Raw genomic sequence first — 24900 nt, forward strand, 5'->3', positions numbered from 1 at the left:
TCTATATATATATATCTATATATATATATCTATATATATATACTATATTATATATATATATATATATATTATATATTAATAATAATATATATATATTATATATATCTATATGTTATATATATATATATACTGTCCAACCCATGCTAGCATGGAGAACGGACGTTAAACGACGATGATATCTATATGTATATATATATATATATATACTGTCCAACCCATGCTAGCATGGAGAACGGACGTTAAACGACGATGATATCTATATGTATATATATATATATATACTGTCCAACCCATGCTAGCATGGAGAACGGACGTTAAACGACGATGATATCTATATGTATATATATATATATACTGTCCAACCCATGCTAGCATGGAGAACGGACGTTAAACGACGATGATATCTATATGTATATATATATATATATATATACTGTCCAACCCATGCTAGCATGGAGAACGGACGTTAAACGACGATGATATCTATATATCTTATATATATATATATATATATCTATATATATATCTATATCTATATATATATATCTATCTATATATATATCTATCTATCTATATCTATATATATATCTATATATATATATATATAATATATATCTATATATATATCTATCTATATATATATCTATATATTAATATATATTATATATATATATATATATATATATCTCTATATATATTAATATAATATATATATATATATATATATATATATATTATATATATATATATTATATATATATATATTATGGTCCAACCCATGCCATCATAGACAACAGACAAATGATGATTGATATATATCCCTGTTGTGTCAGAGGAAGAAAAGAATTATCCAAGAATTTTACGGAGATTTTAAAACCTGTAGCAGTGGTTTGGAGAGGAAACTGTTACTCATATAGGAAGCATTACAGCTTTTCTCGGATCAAAAACCTAACCTGAATACTTACCAGAATGGGCTCTGCTAAAGGCACCCAGGGTCTAGGTAGTGGTATTAAACCAGACAACAGATGAGGGCTACCGTGAAAATATATTCATTGTTGCAGATTCCCAAAACTCTGTTAATTCCTGCTCAAAAGATAGTCAATGCTCATTCGTTTTTCTTTTTTAATTAGTTGTGAGAGAAGATTAAGTACTTTGAACAATGAGTCAAACACAAACACATGCTAGTTAAATTAAGCAGATTTATATGGATTATTATGTAGATAATATAACCAGATAAAATCTTAACTATTATTTACCTTTTGATGTTTTAAACCATTTAAACTCAGGTGATTGTTTGCCCTTTTATTTACTTTTTTTTGTTAGCTTTCTCATTCTGTTGTTTTTTTTTATTTTATTGTTTTTGTTTTCATTGGTATTAAATTTTAAATAATGAAAAATAAAACAATGGTTAATACACTGTGAAACTTCTAATTTAATATTTTTCACCTGCAAATCATGTAAAAAAACACAGATTGTGGAATTTAAAAAGAGAAGAATCAAAGTGAATTCTTCACCTGCTCCTATGGTTTATGCTTCATGAAGTCATGACTAGAATTAAAATTTTTATATTTTATATTGGTATTAGTCAGTACATATCATTGTTTTTAAAGTGGTAAGATGGCTTAGTTGTTAGAGTATCAGAAAAAATACCTTATATGTTCCAGTTCATTTCAGATCCTGCCAGGATCAACTTTGCCTTTCATCCTATTGGGGTTGATAAAATAAAACACCAGTCAAATACTAGAGTTGATGGTATCAACTAACCTTCTACCCTCGAAATTTCTGGCCTTGTACCTAAAATAGAACCTTTTTTTTTTTTTACCTTGTTTAGAATCTCCATTGATAGGTGCATACCGTAAATCCTTGAGTATAGTCCGCCCTTGAATATAATATGCAGGGGATTTTAGGGGACTGTACCTCTGAAAAACCTAAACCTTGTGTATAATACGCACCCCTTATTTAAGTTGAGTCAAGGAGGTCTATATAACATCCTTGGTTTGTAAAAATGTATACGGTAACATACTTTATTACTATTGTATATATAACATAATGCAAATGTGTAGCTTTTTTGTGCATTTTGTTTGCAGAAAATAAAGAAATAACAGTAACTAGCACTATGACCCGGCAAAGCCAGGTCATAGTGCTAGTGCGTGCATATACAGCTGTGTGCGTGCGCACATACATGCGAGTACTGTCCAAATCTTCGACCAATCCCATACAGCTAGCTGGCATTCAATTGGCGTATCGAGTTTCAGGTATTTTGATTGGGTTTTGGATAGAAAATTCACAAAAAAGTTACTTCTATTGATTTTTTAATGGCTTTGCATGGTGACTGGGGAAATGTAAAGATGTGCACAACCACCCTTGGATGGTTTTGAATGACCATAGAAAGTGCGAGCCCTCTAACTGAAAAATTGTGGATTTGTATAAAGGACATGCACAGACATTTTGCCGTTTATATATATAGAGATAAAGTTTAACAAATGTTGCTTACTGCAAGTTATTGATGATTCTTTTATGACTTCATTGCTTTCAGGCTTAGTTTAAGGTATTTTCGCGTCCGACATCACAAAATGTGTCTGAATAAACATTGCCGGACAGCAAATAGACTCGGACATTGCTTAGAAAATAATTTTCCTTTTTAACCTCGTATATAGTACACACTAGGGATATTGATCTTTAAATTTTCCGGAAAAAATGCGGATTATGCTCGAGGATTTACGGTATGTGTCTATGTAGTAAAGAAGTTTGAATTTGAAACCATGTGGTTTCAAATTCAATCCAACTGTGTGACATCTTGGTTGAATATCTTTACCTATAACCCTGAGCTGACCAAAGCCTAGTGAGTGGATTTGGTAAACAGAAACCAAACGAACCCCAGTGGTGTGTGTATATTTACATTTGCATATATACATACATATATTTGTGTGTGTGTATATTTATATATATATATATGTATATATATATGTATGTGTGTGTGCACAATTGTGTGGCAATTTTTCTACAGCTGGATGCCTTTCCTGCTACCAATCCCCACCTGTTTTCAAAAGTTATGCATGTGTATTTTGATAGATCTATATATATATATATATATATAAATGGAATTAAACGCAGGTGTTATTCAAATCTTTATACTTCCGACATGTGTTTTAAAGAAAACATTGGTATTATTCCAGAAGGAATAAAATTATGTAAAACAATGCAAATTTCTCATCAGGGAATAAGAGAAGCAAAATGCATCAATGAGACATTTTAACCGAATGTGATTACTGCATATATGAAGGGAATGCTGGTACATTATTTTAAAAAGAAACCGTAAATAGATATAACGTTAAAGGCAATTTATAGAAAGTAGAGGAGGAGGAGGAAGAGAAAAATTAGCAGAAAACTAAAAGTGGAGAAATATAGTGTGATAGGTGAATAGAAATAAAGATTAAAAGTGTGGAAATAGATATATTTAGTGGAAGTGAAATGTAAGAAGATAGTTAAAGGTCGAATTTTATAGACTGGTAGAAATCACTTACAGGAACTAGTCATGTTTTTGCCAATGTTTGCGACGATAAACACATTCTTGAAACATGTTTACAAGCGGATTCTCTGAGATCAGTATGAAATACAGTTCATCGTTATAAAACGAACAAAAAGATTTACCTTTATCATAAGGAAAGAATATAGATAGAATATTCCAATTCAAATTGTTTTTTATGTTTATAAGTAGGCTGTTACATCTTTGGTACTTATGTGAATTTTTGCTACCCTGGTAACTATTTTTTCTGTGTTATTTGTAGACATTGAAAAAAATACACATTTATTTATTTATATATATATGTGTGTGTGTGTGTGTGTGTGTGTGTGTGTGTGTGTGTGTGTGTATTTGTGAGTGTCATTGTTGTACTTGCAGTATCATTTCATTTCCAATATGTGTAAACATGTCTGGCCATGGGGAAATATCACCTTGCTTGGAAACAAGTGTAGTCTATGGTTTGGCGAAAATCTGCCTCGGGAAAACTATGTCCAACCCATGCAAGCATGGAAAAGTGAATGTTAATACAGTGATGAGGATAACGAATTCTGGTTAAGCAATTACTTTGCTAATGTAATGATAAAGCTGATGTCAGAATATGTAAAGCACTACACTTTTGTTTATACAGGCATTACTGGCATTATAGAAGAACTGTATTTATGATCATCTTGCTGTAACAAGAAATTCCCTAATGCAACACACGGCTTCCCATTGACTTCTCTGGAAAAATAGGTTTTACATTATAAAACTCATGTTATGACAAGATCTCTTCCAATGCTTCCATAATATGAGAGATGACTATATATATATATATATATATATATATATATATATATATATATCCCTGTAAACTATAGGAAATTAATATAAGTGTATCTGTATGCATGCTTGAGTCAGAGAGAGTGTGAGAGAGAGAAAAACTGTTAGATTCCTCAAGGGTGTATGCAGCAAGCCATAATTATTTTCCTTCTTCAAATCCTTGAATCTAAAATAGTTAGAATAAAAACAGACATTTTCACACACATGTATATATTCTTTTACTTGTTTCAGTCATTTGACTGTGGCTATGTTGGAGCACCGCCTTAAAGGGTTTTAATCGAAGAAATTGACCCTAGGACTTATTCTTTGTAAACTTAGTACTTATTCTATCAGTCTGTTTTGCTGAACTGCTAAGTTTTGGGGAGGGACATAAACACACCATCAGTTGTCAAGTGAAGGTGGGAGGACAGACACACACATAACACACACACACACACACACACACATATACAACAGGCTTCTTTCAGTTTCTGTCTACCAAATCCACTCACAAGGTTTTGGTCAGCCTGAGGTTATAGTAGGAGACACTTGTCCATGGGTACCATGCAGTGGAACTGAACCCGGAACCATGTGGTTAAGAAGCCAGCTTCTTACTACAGCCATGCCCACACCTCCTGCTTAATCATTTAATAATACTTTGTAATAATGGTGATGATTTTATGGTAGCAAAACTTCAATGTAAGTAGAGTTGTGTGTCATAGTCCACAGGGTGGATGGTATGAGCTCAATAAAAAATTTCATCACATAAATAATTTTATAAATATTCTGTTAATTTTTTTAAGAAATTGCAATATCTTAAGTTTTGTAAAGAGACTATTTCAATAGAAAATGTAAGAACAAATAAAAAGAAGGTATAATGAGGTTTAGACACAGTATTGTGGGCCTCAGATTGGAACCAAGTTCTTCCTTTGATTTCTGATCAAAGAAGGGCAGCTAAAGTTCAAAACTACTGCACTGAATACAAATCTTAAATGTTATGATTTCTAACAGATCTTTAGTTTGCTACATCAATGAGGTTGTTGTTATTGCTGGGAGAGCAGGCCCATGTTAAAAGGTATTTTGGTTGTGACCTTCCTTTTTCTATGACTGTAGCATGGGATTTGAAGGAATTAGGTTATTTCTAGAAAATTAAATGACCATGCATCGGCTCTGTCAGATGGGGGTACACAATGGAAGTAGGGTGGGAACATTCATTGGCATTTTACATTCAATTAAATGACAGTAGTCTCCAGTGAAAAAAAAAGACAGTCTAAGGGTTGTGCCTATTTCAAGCTTAAGAACAGGTCAAGGGTTATGCCCCTTCCCCTGCATACATTTAGGGGTGAGGCTTTAAACGTTTGCTTTACCTAACAAAATTGCTTGAAATTGCAAGTTGCTATCTGGTAGTATGCTTAACCTTTTAGATATCAGTATCTCTGAATCACTTCTGGTTCTATTATACAAAATGTGTACATTGTAAATTATTTCTCTTTAAACTATAACCTGCCATTATAATTTTATATAAGAGTTTTTTAAGTTAGCTTCTAATCACGAGCTTAACCCTACAGCATTCAAGTTACTTTTCCACATGTAGTACTTATTTTTTTTGCTTTGAATTGATCATACATTCATTTCATAGCTTCAAAATTTTGATGTTGTGATCGTTTATTTTTACAAAAAACATTAAAGGGTAGGAGTGAGAAACTATATCTGGCCAGCTTGAATGTAAAATAGGTAGGACATTTTGACCTGATATGGCCAGTTTAATAGATGGAAAAGATAAGTTACTTTACTCTCTTCAAATTGGATTAAAATTCATTGGTAGTTTATTTTATAAAAAAGGATGACTATAAAAGTATTAAAGTGAACCAGATTTGTAATCGCTGTTGAAACACCTTCACTTACTCTTCAGAAACATGGAAATGCTATGGCTTCTTGGTGCCCCTCAGTTACTTCCCCCTGGTTGTTGTTCTTAAGTCATTCCCCAAATTTAATAGTTTGTTTTTATAAACGCCTGTTAGATGTCTGCTTGTTGTCATTTTATCACAGTTGTACTCTTGCTAATCTATTTAGTTATTGTATTTTGTCTTTGTTCTTTTTTTGTTTTCTTGTTATTGTGACCCACTCATAGAAGGTAGACATTAAATGATGATTAATTTTAGTTTTCACTGTTTATTACATAAATGTGTCACCTGTAATCTTGTTATCTTGTGTAAGTTGTATTATACTGATAGTTAGTCTGCATAGAATGTGAGATATTCTTTGTATTGTTAGTTCTTATTATGAAACTGATATGGCATCTATTACTCTACAGGAAGTGTTGTAGGAGCTGGTGTTCTTATTTTTACTTTTCTATTATTATCATTAATATTATTGTGGATTGGTATGTGAAGATGCATGGGTTAGTGTTACACTCACGATTGTGAGAGACTGGGTTCTTGAACAAAACTCTTCCGCTCATGTTGCTCTGTGATCACTTCAACACCTGATGTGTGGTACTCTGGTGCACCTGTTCAGGCAACATTGATTTGATGGAGAGAGTGAACTAATGTACAGCACATACATTTGATCATTATAAACAAATCATTCGTGCAGGTCGTTTAGCTAAAGCTGAACACTTGTGCATCGTCTTAGACAGGAGAGTTCATCATAGTGAATTGGTAAGGGTGGTGGCTTAGCAGAATCCTGAGAAGATCAGGCAATTTCTTCTGGCTCTTATATTCAACTAAAATCCTGCTGAGATCAACTTTACCTTTTTTATCCTTCTGGGGTCAGAAAAATAAAGTAACATCTAAATACTGTAGTCATTTTAATCAGCTTTACCCTTCCACTCAAAATTACTGTTCCTGAGCCTAAATTAGAAGTAATTATATTATTATTTATTATATTATTCAAAGGGTGCCAGATTGCAACATGAGTAAAAGAGCCAGACAAAATTCCTTGTAGTATTTAGTTGTACCCAAAGTTCAAATCCTTCCATGGTCAGTTTTGCCATTTATCCCTCCTAGGTTTGATATTATAAAGTACAAGTCAGTGTAACCAGCTGTCACCCCCACCCTCAAATCTGAGGCCTTGTGCCTGCATTAGAAACATTTACAAAGGTTGTAGGTTGGCAGTCATTTGAAAATCAGACAAAATATTTTGCAGTATTTGTTTTAGATCTTCATGTTCTGAGTTCAAATCTCTTTGGAATTGATAAATATAGTATGAGTCATTTACGTAGACCTGTAACTAATTCCTCTCTTGAAATTCTGGCCTTATGCCTAAATTAGAAAGAATTATTATCAATATTATTAAGATGATGGTGATACAGAAATGCTAAATTAAATGCCTTGGTGTTTTATCTTCATTTTACCTTCTAAGAATCCCACTGAAATTGACTTTGACTTTCATTCTTTTGAAATAGATACAACTAATTACTCTGCTCCCATAGAATTGTAGTCTTGTAAGCAAAGTTAGAAATATTTATCATCATCTAATTTTACCATTTCGATTTTATCTACAGACCTACCATGAAGAGCTGTTACAAAGATCCCCTCGCCACAAGTTATTAAATGACTATGCTCGCCAGTTACTCAAGCGATATCCTGCTTTAAAAGGAGATGTCTATGTACGACTACAGCTATTAAATGCTCAGTGGCAGAAAATTGAGCAAGCAATCTCCCCATCAAAGGGTGTACAAGACTGGAAGACAATGCTTATTGGTAAGCCTCTTTTTGCTTTAATAAATCTTTTTCAGCATCAAAGTGTTCTAGGTGTGGCATATGTATTTTCTCATTAATCAGTTTATAATAAAGTAAAAAGTTTTAGGGTTTTGTTAAAGTAAGTTTTTAGAGGTTTGATAGTTATATTTACTGACAGTATTTTGCATATATTTACAATTTAAAATGTCCACCCTTTGCTTTCACTATAGCTCTTCACCTTTTCTCAACTGAAGTTCATGATTTCTTCACCACCTCTTTATTCAAATTGGACCATAACATCTTAAAAGCTTCTTTCAACTGTGGCTCACTTGAGTATGTGATGCATTAAATGTGGGCTATATCACAAAAACCATGAATAACATCAAGGCTTCAAGAAGGCCAAACGGACTTGTTGAAAAGTGTGCCAGATCTGAAAGAAGCTCTTACGACAGCATGGCTCAATTTGAACAAAGAGGCAGTGAAGAAGTCATGCACTTCACTTGAGAAACAGTTCAGACATATTATGGAAGCAAAGGGTGGCCATTTTGAATTACTCTTTTAATCTTTTACTTGTTTCAGTCATTTGACTGCGGCCATGCTGGAGCACCACCTTTAGTCGAGCAAATCGACCCCAGGACTTATTCTTTGTAAGCCTAGTACTTATTCTATTGGTCTCTTTTTGCCGAACTGCTAAGTTATGGGGACGTAAACACACCAGCATCGGTTGTCAAGCGATGTTGGTGGGGACAAACACAGATACACACACACACACACACACACATATATATATATATATATATATATATATATATATATATATATACACACACACACACACACACACACACACACACATATATACAACGGGCTTCTTTCAGTTTCCGTCTACCAAATCCAATCACAAGGCTTTGGTCAACCCGAGGCTATAGTAGAAGACACTTGCCCAAGGTGCCACGCAAAAACTGTCAATAACTATAACAGTCAACCTGTAAACCTTCATACCCCAAAACCTAAAACTTTATATTTTATGATATGCCATATCTGGTAAGCTAAGTATTAATTTTTTATTACCTCATCATCTTCAATTTACAGTGGCATATGTCTAGATGAGATATTGAAATTAATCTGAGCAAAGATCTTTCATCACATGTTTTTTTTTTTTTTTTGAAATGCATTGTTTGTCAGCCTTTATGCTCCATTAGCTCTTATCGCCTGGATCAGATGTTTCCTGTTGAACCACTCCAACCTGCATCCTAAAGGCTAGGTTTCCTTTTCTGAGCAAGAAAATACTTCAAACCTCATCAGATGCTGAATCTGTATATAATTTTAAGTGCAGCTCATATTGGAGTACTGGGATGGTATTGTTGCCACATATTCAAATTTTGAAGACCGCATTCAAATGAAGGTTCTTTTATTCATTCATGTTATTATTATTATTTTTTTTTTTTTTGTTTTGTGAATATATGTTGGACAGATACTTATTACTGAGTTATTATTGTACAGTTAGATGCCCTATATGTCACTAAATTTTGTTCTACAAGAAAGGATATTTCATTCTCCAGTGTCTTCGAAAAGGCAGGGCTATGGCACAATTTTTGCTAAAAAGGAATACTCCTGTATCAATATAAAGACAGTTCGTTTCATGAGATGATACAAAATGTGAACATTTTCACAGACCAGCATACACACACACACTTACATACACATTTGTCTGTCTGTCTGAATACACACACACACACACACTTCTATAATGTCCCTCTATAAATTCTACTTAGAAGATATTGGGTCAGACTGTGGCTATAGCAAAAGATGCTCATGGTGTGATACACTGGGCTAGAACTTGAAACCTCATTTTTACAAACTGAGCTCTGTGCTTCATCTTACTAGCAAAAATTCACTCACCATCAAACTATGACCATAAATTCACAGATGTGCTGGTTTTTCTGTCTATCATTATTGAAAAAAATCTCTAAACTAGGTAGTTGCAAATGCCCCCTTCATGAAGGCTTATTTCTTTTGTCTCCTATCAGCAGCAGTTCCCAACCGTTTTTGCACTACAGAACCATTTCATGCAAAGCAATTTTTCTATGGACCAAGGAATCGTGTGTCAAACAGAACATTAAATTGCATAAAATATATTTTAATTCTTACATATATAATGCAAAAATACCTTGCAGACTGGGATAGTCAATAAAATAGAAAGAGAAGAATTTATTCCTTCCGTGTAGCCTAGTACCAAATTACAAAATGATTCATGGCTCAGTTCTAGTCTGCAGCCTGGTTGTTGGTGACCCTGGTTGTTACCATCCATGCTGTGTCATTCATTTTAGATCTTGTATTTAAACACTTTACACAAACCTTCCTTGACAGAGCTGCAGTCCTTTACATTTTTCTCCATTCCTACAGATGTCAACTTATAGATGTTTAATATGAAAGTCACCACATTGATTTCATCAGGCTTAGTGGGGCCTGCAAGAGGTTAAAAGGTCATGCCTCTCATCTGATTTTATAAAATTCGTATTTTATAAAGTAAAATACGAAGTTGAGGTTTTACTGTTGAAAAACATTCCTCCCCATCTCTCTCCCAGGAAAGAAATGGCTTTGGCTTCTGGCAGTAATTTTGGTACTACTTATGGAATATATGTCAGTCATAAATTCCCTGTACTCTCTTTCCACTATTTCAAAATACGTTATCAGCAAGCTATATTTTCCATTCATTGCTATTTATAGCTCACGTAGACTTCAATTGAGAAGTAAACTTATTTTCCAGGGATACAACACAACACAGTAATAGGATATGAGACAACAAACTCTTAGTTGGCTTTATTTATTTATTTATTTTATATAGCAGATGGGTGAAATACTGTGTTGTTGGTTATAGGTTTACAACAGGCTAATGACTGGCTTACTGCATTACTGATGATGAGAATAACAAGATAATATCACTCGTGTTGTGTTTTTCATTCAAGATTTTGGACTTATGAATTATTGATCTTGTGGTGCACCTGAGCACTGTATACAATAATTTCATTATTATTATTATTATTATTGTTATTATTATTTTATATTGGGTGGGGAGAAATAGCAAATTCTTGGTAAATGGGATTCACGCCCCCATAATGAGTTTCTTGAAATTACTCCACTGTTCTTATTACTCCTTCAAAAATTTCACATTTGTTATATTCAAATCCAGACAGCATCAACTTCGTCTTTCATCCCTCTGGCTTTCATAAAGTACCAACCAGGTACTGATGTCAATTGTAATCAACTAATTTCCTCCCCTCAAAAATTGCTAGCCTTGTGCCATCATCGTCATCATCGTCATCATCATCGTCATGATGATGATGATGATGATGGAGGCAGTGAGCTGACAGAATCATTAATATGGTAGACAAAGTGTTTAGCAGCATTTCATCTGTTTTTACATTTTGAGTTCAAATTCCACCAAGGTTGACTTTGCCTTTCATCATTTTGGGGTTGATGAAATAAGCACTGGTCAGGTATTGGCGTTGGTGTCCTCAATCAGCTCCCTCCACCAAAATTTCATGCTTTGTGCCTATATCTTTTGTCTTTTACTTGTCTGGCATTAGACTGCAGCCATGCCTGAACATTGCTTTGAATTCTTAGTCGAAGAAACTGATCCTTGTGCTTATTTTTTCTTAAACCTGGTGCTTATTCTGTTGGGTTTTTTTTTGCCAAACTGCTAGGTTACAGGGGCATAAACACTAACATTGGTTGTCAAACAGTGGTGGGACACACACACACACACAAATACACAACAAGCTTCTTTCAGTTTCCATCTATCACATCCACTCACAAGACTTTGGTTGGCAAGAGGCTCTATAGTAGAAGACACTTGTCCAAGGTGTCACACAATGGAACCATGTGGTTGGAAAGCAATCTTCTTACCACACAGCTACACTTGCATCTATAGTAAAAAAAAAAAAGATTATCATGCTTCTGTAGGAATTAGTACAAATGTAAGCTGCTAGAGAATTAATGCATTCGAGCTTTGGTGTTGAAGACTTTTACGAATCCCATGGACAGTGAGGCTCACCAATGGAGAAGTTCTTAAGCAGATCAGGTTGAAAATGTTGCTCGAAGCTAGGATCACCAAGCATAGATAGGCATATTTCGGTCATATTATGCGGAGAAAATCCCTGGAGAAGGACATCATGCTCGGAATGGTCAGTGGCAAGAGAGGAAGAGGCCGACCAAGAACCCGCTGGCTTGACACCATCAAGAGGGATATTGGAATGGACATAGCCAATCTGAAAGAAGCGGCCCAGGATAGAACTGACTGGAGGACACTGATCCAACAAGTGACCGAGAGTCGACTTCGACTAAGCGGATAGATAGATAGATAAGCTGCTAGACAAGGCATTCCATTTGATGTCCCATTTCATAATTCAATTCACATCAGAGCTATTATACGTATGTTGGTTGGTTAACTGGGCGCTGGAAATTCGTTCAAGTTGCAGGTGGTTTCCTACGTAAAGCCAACCACAATATTCTCTTTTAATGAATCATACTTATTTCCAATTCGATGTTACAAAAGTTACTTTGCCAACGGCTGTTATGCTGAATACCAGTAGCTTAGTGTGTGAGAATGTATATTTGTCAGGAAAGAGAAAATGTAAATCATGCTTGGGGAGGTGGTCTTTTAGCACATGTGTTCGAAGTGGCATGGCTATCGGTGGACCAAGATAACATTTATGAGTTTCACTAAAATACAGGCCAAGATAAGCTGATATGCTGTGGCCATTGTTTGTTGCTAGGTTGATGCAGTTTCTAATGCTATGTGTAACAGCTGTGCAACTAAGACTGCCTGCTGGTTGGTTGTAAGATTAAATCTAATGCAAATATTTTGTTGTTTATAAACAGAGCACTTTATTCTGCATTGTTTCAGTTCACACAGCTATCTGTAATAGGTATCAACTAGAAATGATATATGCGAGTGAGATTTATTGCTTTTCCAGGAGACGCCTTCTCTTAAAAATTCTCTGATAGTCATTTGCCATTTTTATATATCAGTGATGCACAATCTGGTTTATACCAGGGTTTCCAGCCTGGGTGTTTGCAGCTTTTGGTGATGTGAAATGGCTTTTTGGAGGTGTGATAAAGAGTGTTAGATATGTTCTAAGCACACAAAGAACTTCATTAATTTTACATATGTAGATATAACCGTTAAAAGATCATGACCAAAAATTGTCTCCACTGTTATTCCACTTGTAATGACATAGTTGTGTGATTCACTTAAATCCACAGGCAGACATGCAGACCTCAATTAGTAAGAAAGATTCATATCTCGACAGTCACAAATAAGAAGCTGGAGCAAAGAATTCATTGAATTTTGTTTCCAAACAAGATTGATTTCACTGTTTAGAGTTTTTGTTTCTAATTACTCAAGTTTACATTAGCTTTTTACGCGAGTCACAAGTTTATATTTCTTAAGTTTATTCACCCATTGTACTGTATGCTGTTCATTCATAAATCAAAAAAAATTTTTTTCAAAGTTTTCATGTGTGATATTTGTAGGTGGTGCAAACATTAAACATTTCCTAGGGTGAGGGCCATAGGAAAGGTTAGGAACCAACTAGTGTGTATCAAAGAATTTGGGTGGTCCATGGTGACTTCTATGAGTATGTCCTATTGTATTTCCTCATTTAATTAAAAGTAAATTTGTATTTGGTGACCCATTATGTTTTCTTTCTAAATTATGCAGAAAAATTTCTGAAAAAGGTATGATAATATACTGCAATATACTTAAACCAACTTATAACCTCTTCTCTACTAAATTGGACTGCTGTCTCTATAATAAATAATTGTAGAAGAAATTAGCATTTCATTGTGCAAACAATCTGCTACTGTGCAGCTCTATATGGCTCTAGAGCCCTGATTGAATTAGCCCAAGATTCTGATGATCGAATGTATAGATCCCATCTAAACAGATGGGATATGCAGGGCTTGAATGCATTCAAGCTTAGGAATCATAAGTTTGTTCAATCAAGTCTAATATAGAACTTCACAGCAGCAGATTGTTTGCACAGTGAAATGCTAATTTCTTCTACAATTATTTATCATAGACTGTAGTCCAGTTTGGTAGAGAAGAGATGCATTATCTAAGATGGTGTAGTTTGATTTGAAATGAAAATTGCTGCTGTTTCTCGCATATCATAGGACTACATACAGGTTCCCTTATTGCCAAGTAGTATTAAACTATTCATCTCAACACTGATGTTACTAATACGGTTGGTAATTTAGTAACGCTCATGTTCATTCCGAATTGAATACGAAATGTGAATTTCCATTTCTAGAATGAATACACCCATGAAAGGCATTTAATACGAACAACTATGATTAATTATAGATCCTTTCTTTGTTATTCTTTAAAAAAAAAAAATTGAAAATAGGCATTAACTGATCTTATCGAAATTATCTCTCGAACACACATGCACACGTTTTTACTAATCTTTTGTATAACCCCAGCTGATTGTTTTGCTAATGACTTACATTTTATGCCAAACTGTCAAATGCATTGACACGTTGCTGTCGAAGGGAAATAACTCTTTAATTTTCCTTTTCCATTAAAATTTCGTTCAACTAGTTTAGCTACTGCTTCATTTGTTTTTCGGTGAAATATTTTCATTTCCGCATTTTTACTGCTGGCAGAAAACGCGTCAAGTACGTAGCTTCTTTTTGACTTTTATAAAATAACAACATTCCAATCGTGGCCAGTTCATTTTTTTCTTTTTCCAAGATGTTATGGATATAATTCAGAGGTGTATTAGGCTGTTGTTTAGATCAAGCATACACAATAGTGTCCTCCTTAAAAATTTGTTTACTTGAGTCTATAGCCATAATCATTATTATAATTCTTATTTCTTAATGGAAGCAAATTTTGTGATAAACAATTGCCATCGTCCCATGTCACAAGTTGATACATTCTTAATTCAAACTCCAAAACCTTGATGTTAATTTCTAACTGCCTACACATTCTCAAGCTACTAATAAATTGGTACATCCAGGATGATTTTGTACTGTGCAGGTATCTTGATCTGAGTAAAGATTGACAAAACTCTTCCTGTTCAGTATTTGAGCATTGCTGAGTTGTGGAATTAACATATTGAACAGACTATTAGCAGAGTCCATCATAAAGATTTGTTTATGTATTTCTTTGGCTTGGAAGAGCAAGAAATTTTCCTCTGTCTGGTGGCTATGGTGAAAGAGACTGCATGATATTTGCATCGCAAAGGATTGAGAACAGATGTTTCCTTCTTCAGCCAACCCCTATCAATTTCATATTCCACTTGGGGAGGGAGGATAAGAGGAGCAAGAACTGGCTCTCAGAATGCATCTCTGGCCCAGAAGTGGGAGAAAGTATTATCCCTTTGTAGTCTGAGTAACCCCCGAATCTGTAGGGTTCCTGTCCCCTCCTCCACACTCGAGCTTTTTATTTCATGCTTTTAGAATATATTAGTTTTCATAATTTGTTTTTTTATAACAACCAATTATGCGTAAGCCCCATCCATTTATATATTTTTACGTGATTTGTTTTTGTAATGCCCCCCCCCCTCATATGTCATGTTTTGTGACAAATTAAAAAATCATTATTAACAATTAGAGAAGTAAAGAAACAACTCACATAAGGTTCATATGAGCTTCTACTGCACCATCAGGTGTACTGGCAACATTGTCTAAAAGTGTGCAAGAGTGTGTGCGTATTAATTTTAGTTCACTTTTTTTGTGAAATTTCTTTTGTTGTTTATTATTATATTGGCAGGCTCCCAGAATCGTTAATATCCTGTGTAAAATGTTTTCTCTCTTTTACTTGTTTCAGTCATTTGATAGCGGCGATGCTGGAGCACATCGACCCCAGGACTTATTCTTTAGAAGCCTAGTACTTATTCTATAAGTCTCTCGTGCCAAACCGCTAAGTTACAGGGACATAAACACACCAACATCGGTTGTCAAGCGTTGTAGAGCTGTTAGCATGTCAGATAAAATGTTTAGTGACATTTCTCTTTACATGCTGAGCTCATTGTCCCACTGAGGGCAACTTTGCCTTTCCTCTTTTGGGGGCTCAATAAAATGTATACCAGTCACGTTCTGGGGTTGATGTAATCAACTAGCTCACTTCCCCCAAATTTCGGGCCTTGTGCCTCTAGCAGAAAGGATTATTATTAAAGCAACAAGCTGGCAGAATTGTTAGTGTGCCAGACACAATGCTTAGCAGCATTTCTTCTGGCTTACATTCTGAGTTCAGATTCCACTGAGGTCAGCTTTGCCTTTTATCCTTCCAGGGTTAATAAAATAAGTACCAATTAAGCACTGGGGTCAATGTAATCGACTTCTCCCTTTGTAAAATTCCAGGCCTTGTGGCTATGATAGAAAGGATTATTATTATCATTATTATCACATGGTGAACTGGTTGAATTGTTACAGCATCAGGCAAAATACCTATTAGGTCATCTTCATTTTTCATCCTTCCAGAATCAATAAAATACAGTACCAGTCATGTACCGACTGTTAAGTTAATTGACTACCATCCTCCTCTACATTTGTAATTTTGTGCTTAAGCTAGAAATTATTCTTTATTCAGTGATGGATTGGCCAAACTGTTAGTGTCAAACATAATGCCTTTCAGTGTTTGTTCTGAGTTCAATGGACTGTCCCTCCGTCCTTAATTTTGTGCCTATCTGAGAATTCTTCATTACTATAAGGGTAGAATTGGTAATGCAGTTATTATTTCTTCATGGTCTTTTTTAATCGTCTGTTTTTCCCCCCGCCCTAAAATGTGTGGTCTTGTACTTAGGCCAGGCATAAATTAAAATAATAATATATACCTAGACCATAGTGTGAATTGAGAGCTTTTCCAAATTTACAATGGGAAAATGTAAGGGAGAGTACTCTGTGTAATAGCAATTATCTCCCTTTACAAAATTACTAGGTAATGAGTATCAGTAAATTTGTCAAATCTAAAATATAAAAGTTTATTTATAACTAAATTTCTTTCCTTTTTGTTTCTCTTTTATTCATTTAATATCTGTTTTATAATTTTTTTATTCAAATAATAGTTTTATATTTTTTGTTATAGTCAGCTTGTTCTATTAATTTTGTTTTTTTTTCAATACATTGAATATTCTTTTTTGCAAAGGACAGCAAAATCCAACAGGTGTGATCCTAAACATATGTTGCTAAGTCTGCCTGCTAGCACGTCGACAATTTAGTCATCCGTCTGCATTACATTAGATCATTACTCTATTTTATTGCGGCCGGTATTGCTTAAAAGTACTGTAAACTGCAAGAACTCTGTTACCTGGGCATTGCTTTATTTTAAGCAAATTAATGATGTCCGTTGTACTTCCCTTGAGTGAATATATACTTACAGTTGTATGTAACTATGGAAAATTTTTAAAGTTTTCACTGTCCACTGGAAAAGCAGGATAAGAGATCAACTGTTGAGGTTGTAACCATATTTTTGTAATCGGTTTTCTTAATTTGGTGGGTGGGGAAACCTGCTTTTGTTACAGATGTTGGTAAAAGGTTTTCCAATAAGAATTTCATATAGTCAAATAGATGTTACTAAATTTGTTGCTAGAAGTGTACACACACACACACACACATACACGCACATGTATTGGCTTTATATTGTAACTGATATTAGTATGAAAATCTTGGAAATTAATTTTTTAAGGTCGCTATTTATGTGCATACACTTTATGCCAAGTCATTTGAATTGTCAGAAAGATTCTTTAAAAAAATATTTCTTTGTGTGTGTGTGTAGAGACTGATTATACAATGTGGAAAATATATCTTTTTAATTTGTCTGGTCTTAAAAGCTTTACAACAATATATGGCTTAGGCAACAAATAAACCCTCTTTCTCTAGTCCTCTCTGAAATCTATTCAACAGCTGAGATCTTTTTTTGTTAGATTTATTGTTTTAGTGAGAGGATAGGTAAGTGTTTCATGTTAATAACTTATGGAATTAACAGATTATCACCACCTCTGATTGTGATTACTTTGGCTACTATCTTCTGGCTGTAATATACTCCACTCACATGGGTATTGTTTCTCTGGAGGTATTCAGCTGCCGATAAGCTTCTGTAGACACTTCATTTCGACTACTTTCTATTATAGTACATATATGAATGTATTTCAGATTTGAAAATAATTTACTTTCTTTTTCTGAAATGAATTTCGCATCTAATTCAGGATTGATTGAATATATAATTTAATTAGATACAATATACATTGTATTTAATATTCCTTACTGAAAAAACATCTACAGTTTTACAAATTTCGAAAGATTCTCAAATGAGATTGAAAGTAAGGAGATGAATGAAATTTGAAATGAGAAGGAAAACAGAAAGAAATTCAAGTAAAAGAAAATTCTTTTTATGGTAATTATTACCATTGGATACAAATGTTTCCTTTGTATCGAATCATTGTCACTTTGTTGTCATGAGATATTATTCACACACAACATACACTTTTTATATAGGTTACTAGATATTACAGGATTGTGAACTTCACCTCTATATCACATTTATTTTAATCTCTCTTTACTCTTCATTGAGTGATAATGAAACTGTAATCAAAGGTGGGGAGAAGATAAATACTACATTTCAACATGAAATAGTTTCTTTTTTTTCCCCCCTTCTATCTAAAAGATATATATATATATACTTACTAAATATAACTTCATAGAAGGGAGGAAAATCAACAGTATTGTGAGGTTACCTTTTTCAAATTCTCATTCCTTTTTGTGTGAAAAAAAGAAGTTAACCACTTAAAAAAAAAAAACTTTTAAAAGGAAAAGTATAATCAATGTTTTATTTGCCAAACCATTTTGAAAAAACAACACATTGCCTGTTTCATCGTGGGATTGTATTGATTTAAGATTAGTGCCATCTGGCAAACGTACCTTCTTTTGAATGAAAATTACTTGGACAACTGGAGTAAGTATATTTCAATGGAAAATTTTCTTGTGAAATGTTTTGGCAGTTAAACTTGTATGTGTAGTTAGTTCCTCTATAAATCTAGGTATAAATTCACAGTGTATGTGGGTATATGTGTTTTTATTAGGCTCATAAATTTAGTCGTAAGTATCTCATAATATATATTTTGCATTTGAAAATATACATTCATTTAATATGTATAAGTTTATACTGTTAATGTATGTTTAATTTTTTTATGTGTTAATAAATTTGAGTGAAATATTAATGTTCTTTCCCTTTTAACTAACAATTTTTTTTTAAAGTGTTCAAAGTAATTTAAATTGTTTATGAGGATGTTAATATGTTCACTAATTCTTTAACTATGTTTATATAGTGATTTTTGACTGAGTTAGGAAACTCTCGATCTTTTTAAGGGAAGGAATATTGTATGTCATGCTAAAATTGTTCTATATAATGCCATTACCACATAACTTTTAAATACACACTTATTTACCTACTACTTGGAAAGACATTTCTTTTGATATTGAATAAGTATATTTGTATATAGTTTTACTATGCTGGCCTAGGCTGGAAGGGCTTCAGCATTTCCCTACATAGTGTAATTCCCTGTCATCTGGCATGGGTTTTACAGCTGATAACCCTTCCTGTTACCAGTCACTTTACAGAAATACTGGGGTTTACATTCCTTCAAAATATGAAGAGGAATAAGTGCTCTTAGTATGGGTGATCCTAGTATATTACTGTAAGTGTATATTTTATTGACAACAAAAATACAGGCATGGTTGTTTAGCTAAGACGTTTTTCAGTTGCTTGGTTTCAGGTTTCATCCTACTGTGTGTCACCTCAGACAAGTTTCTTAACCCTTTCACATTCAGATTTCTTTATCAAATATCATCATCATCATCATCGTTTAACGTCCGCTTTCCATGCTAGCATGGATTGGACAATTTGACAGGTCTGGAGAACCAGATGGCTGCACCAGGCTCCAATCTTGATCTGGCAGAGTTTCTACAGCTGGATTCCCTTCCTAACGCCAACCACTCTGAGAGTGTAGTGGGTGCTTTTACGTGCCACTGGCAACGGCCACTCTCAAATGGTGCTTTTTATGTGCCACCTGCACAGGAGCCAGTCCAGTGGCACTGGCAACAACCTTGCTTGAATGTTTATTCAAGTGCCAGTAAGGCGACGCAGGTAACGATCACGCTCGAATGGTGCATTTTACGTGCCACTGGCACAGAAGCCAGTTTGTTGCTCTGGCAATGATCATGCTCAGATGGTACTCTTAGCGCTCCACTAGCACAGATGCCAGTCATCGAATTTGATTTCGACTTCACTTGCCTCAACAGGTCTTCGCAAGCAGAGTTTAGTGTCTAATGAAGGAAATGCTTATTTATTCACATTGTTTTAAATTAATCAAAGATTATCTTGTAGCTTTGAGAAATTTGAATGGTGTGTTTGTATATTTTTAGAATGACATTGTAGAATATGTGTGAAAGGTTGGATTTGGTCAGTTTGAACATAAAATAGGTAGAATATTTTGGCCAGATATGACTGGCTTAAACACTAAAGGGTTAAACCATAACTTCAGCTTGACCATTACTTTGTAAATAAAATTTGATAAACTAAAGCTCTAGAAGTCCATTATATATTTATGAGTACAATGTGGTCTTCCTACTAAGGCAGAAACTTCAAATAAAAATTGACTTGCTCTGTGATGATCCATTCAAACCATATCAGCATGGAAAGCAGACTTTAAATGATACCATTATGATGTATATGTATGTGTGAATAATGTAAACAACAGAAAGAAAATTGAAAACTGATGCTTTACATAGGAAGTCCCATGCAATATTTCTTTTACATCATGCTACACACACACACATTCCCTTGTTGCTCTCACTGCCAGAAATGTAGTTGATCAGTGATTGGCCTGTCAGAAACATTAAGGAATAGCTTGGTTGCAATCATCATCATCATTTAGCATCTGCTTTCTATGCTGGCATGGGTTAGATGGTTTGACTGAAATGAGTAAGCTGGAGAGCTGCTCCAGGTTCCAACCTGATTGGGCCTGTTTTCTACAGTTATGCCCTTCCTAATGCCAACCACTCCAAGAGTGTAATGGGTGCTTTTTACATGCCACCAGCACAGTTACCAGTTATGTGACACTGGTGTTGGCCACATTATATAAAAATAAAGAGATTATAATTTTTGTCTGCATTTCTAGCATAGGTTGGATAAGTCATCACAGTCCAAGTCAATTCTTATTTGAAGTTACTACCCTCTTACATAGTTTGGACCGGACCATGTCTTGCTCACACAGTTCATTTTTGGCTTGGTTCCCATGGCTGGATGCCCTTTCTATCACCAACTACTTTATAGTGTGTGCTGGGTGCATTTTCTCATGGTACCAACAAGAGAGAGATTATCGTGTCCTCCACAAGACTAAGTTCCTATCAACCCTATGTCAACTCTACTCTGTTAACAACCCCTTTACAGAGTGTACTGGGTGCATTTTATCATGTCACCAACAGTTGACAGGTTGCCCTGTGTCTTCTAAGACTGAGGAGTTGTCACAATTCTATGTGGTGCTTATTTGCTCAAGGCATGGACTAAGAAATAAATGATGAGAAACATTGATGACAGATGAGAGAAATATCAACCTCAGCTGGATTTGAACCTTGATTAGTGAATATCTAGCAGTTCAAATCTGTCTTAATTTCAGGTTCATAGTTCGATTCTATCTCTATATTTGTAATGTACTTAGTAGTCGTCATCACTCTCTGTATTTATCAGTGTGTTTCATTAGTACAAATAAACCATGTTAAAAGATAAGTCAGACACGTGACTTTATTGTTGTCTGTCTTGTGGGAGATGGATTTAAATGTACAACAGTTCTTACACAACCCCCATGTCTCCCACCATACATACACTGCTCTTCTTTCTCTCTTTCTCCTTTCATTTGATTATTCATGCTATTAGGATTAAGTACTTGTCTTGTGCAAGTAGTTTTAATGAACTCTCATACTGTTGGCTCTAATCTGTGTAATAAACTAATAGTATTTCAGTATCAGTGATGACAGTTTTACATTCACTGCAGCTTTCTTTCTGTAATATCTTTGCCATTATCAGATGCTCCTCCTCACCACTTGTTTGTTGATCTACTTCCAATTAGTCAGCTTAATTACAGCTATCAGTAAAAGCATGCCTCGGCTATATGTCACACACATACACGAATTCATTTGTTCAGTGTGTTGGCTGAGCTTTAGCTACTCACTCACCTGTATCATCCCTGACGTAGACACTGGGTCGTCTGCTGGCTAATAATATATAGCCTTGAAATTATCTGTGCATCCACACACGTGCCCTGTTCAGCAGATGTTGCATCTTTTCAAAAAATATATATAACTGTTGATAATTCAGTTCATTTCTTTCACCATCCCACTTACCTATAATTTTAACTGAACTTTTTCACTCCTGTTACCACTCACAGTTCATAATTTAGATACTGCTTTACAGAACGCAGCAGGTGGTGCATTCAAAATGCTAACTTGTCTGTCTTTGTCTCAAGTTAAGGACTCTCCTTTACAATAGCTACTGTATGTGTGTGTGTGTGTGTGTGTGTGTGTGGTGAGCTAGCAGAATTATTACCACACTGGACAAAATGTTCTGAGTTCAAATTTCAATAAGGTCAACTTTGCCTTTCATCTCTTCAGGGTTGACAAAATAAGTGCCAGTTGTAATTGACTAGGCCCCCTCCTTTAGAATTGATGGCCTTGTACCATAGTAGAAAGAATTATTATTATTACTATAAAGGCGGAGAGCTGGCAGAATCATTAACATGCCGGGCGAAATGCTTAGCTGCATTTCATCTGTCTTTGGGTTCTGAGTTCAAATTCTGCCATGGTCAACTTAGCCTTTCAGGGTCAATGAAATAAGTACTAGTTGAATACTGAGGTCAATATAATTGACTACCTGCCTCCGACAAATTTCAGGCCTTGTGCCTTTAGTAGAAAGGATGATTATTATTATTATTATTATTGATTGATTGAGAGAGCAGTTCATGCCATCAAAGTGACACTGGGGTAAAATATACGAAGCCCAGTATACCCATCATGACTACCCGTCTGATAAGGGTACACCAGGCACATGCATCACAACCATATGTACGCGACATGGTGATCTCATATCAAGATAAACAGCGCATGACCTTGCAGGTGGGGCCCAGTTAGAATTTTCTTCAGGTTGTGTAGCCCATCCCGCTCAAAAGGTCCCTGAATAAGGGTTGTTTAAGGATGTTGAAAGAACCACCCATGTTTCCAGAGGTGAATTATTCAAACCCCAAAGAATCCCTCTCAACACATGGCAATGACTCTTATTATTATTATTGCTGCAGTGAGCTGGTAGAATTGTTAGTATGCCGGGTGGCAGCATTTTGTCCATCTCTACATTTTGAGGTCACGTCTGTCTTTCATCCTTTCAGGGTCGATAAAATAAGTACCAGTTGAACACTGAGGACAATGTAATTGACTTACTCCCACCCCTGAAATTGCTGGCCTTATGCCAAATTGTTAAACCATTATTATTATTATTATTATTACTTACACTATATATTTTCTGAAAAGTTTGAGCAAACTTTGGTAAGTGCCATGCACTTGAGTCACTTTTGTGGTTTCAGTTTATTAACCCTGTCATGTAGTGTTCCTGTTATGGCAGAAATAGATTAAATGTCATTCCTGCCAGATTCCCGCTAAAAGTAGTAACGAACAACATTCATAGAAAAAGAAAATAAAAATCAGGCACCTGATCATGTTTGTTGTCAGGTGTGTCTATGACTCATTGTTAATGGTGTCCCCCGTAGCTGTAGTTTATATCTGTTTTTAATTGAAAAAAAAAAAAAAAACGATTTTGCAATGAAGCAAGTATATGATGAAGACTTTACACTGGCAATGAGAGCAGTTTGGACAATCAGACTGGTGAAAGTGATGAGGAAAATAGCAATTTAAGTGGACAGATACAGCAGTTGAGATAGTCCTGTAATTGTTATTCTCCTGAATTGCTAACCTAATGAGAGTGGTTGCTAGAAGCACAGTAGTTGAAAACAGGATGCGTCGTAGGACAGATGAACCCAGCATTGGGTAAGCAGCTATTTAGCTATTGTGCATAAGGACATAGAAACCCTCATTCAGAATTCAGTATATGTTTCAGAGTCTAGCAGCTATTAGTAGATCTAGGCTCTACATCTCTCCCATAGCTAACCGGAATAAAAGCTGTTGTTGTTGTCATGTATAGTCTGGGTGATACAGCTTGACAATTTCCCATTTACAAGAATATATTTGACTTCATAAAACCAAAGATCTCTGTTGTAAAACTATCCAAAAAGCTTCCTCCGAGGAGACTGACAAAACCTGCAAAGTGTACACCCAAATACTTAATAGTTCCTGCACAGACCATGTGACCAGGTTAATGCTGCCTGTCTAGTCCTGCTTCCCATGGTACATTATCATTACCCCTCTATCCTTTCCTCACTTATTACACTATCTTCCCTATTTTGATCCTTCTATTATTGCCTGTCCATGCTTTCTACACCAACCAGACTACCTGTCCTTTCCATTTTAGCCAGATTCTTTCTCCAAATCTTGCACCCTTGAAAATTCTCTCTTGAACACTTTGTACGGATTACAAATATAATCTGTGCAAATTTCAGAAACCCTTTCCCTCTGACTCTTCCCTCACTCCCTTCTTGCAGTCTACTCCTCTTTCTTCCTGTCATCCTGCCTCTTTTATCTCCCATGGAATTAGTTATATAAATTCTTTCTTGGTTACTGTAAACATAGTTGATAACACCCCACTGTGAATGTACTTACTTACACAGGTACTTCCTGCTAAAATTCTGACTTTACCATCACCTTTTACTGGAGAGGAGAATTTGTGTA

The 24900-nt window shown here is 34.9% G+C and overlaps 1 protein-coding gene across 3 annotated transcripts in view; it reads left to right on the plus strand.

Annotated features, from left to right (window-relative positions):
* The window catches only part of LOC115209158, a 225695-nt gene that overhangs the window by 76902 nt on the left and 123893 nt on the right, over positions 1-24900 (plus strand). For all 3 annotated transcript variants that reach the window (XR_004998189.1, XR_004998190.1, XM_029777384.2), the window contains exon 4: positions 7827-8025. Coding sequence is in view for 1 of the 3 variants with exons in the window: in XM_029777384.2 (XP_029633244.1) it covers positions 7827-8025 (199 nt within the window). In the remaining 2 variants the exon portion in view is untranslated. The remainder of the gene's footprint in view (positions 1-7826; positions 8026-24900) is intronic.

The sequence above is a fragment of the Octopus sinensis genome, linkage group LG3 (genome assembly GCF_006345805.1).
Source record: "Octopus sinensis linkage group LG3, ASM634580v1, whole genome shotgun sequence".
NCBI lineage: Eukaryota > Metazoa > Mollusca > Cephalopoda > Octopoda > Octopodidae > Octopus > Octopus sinensis.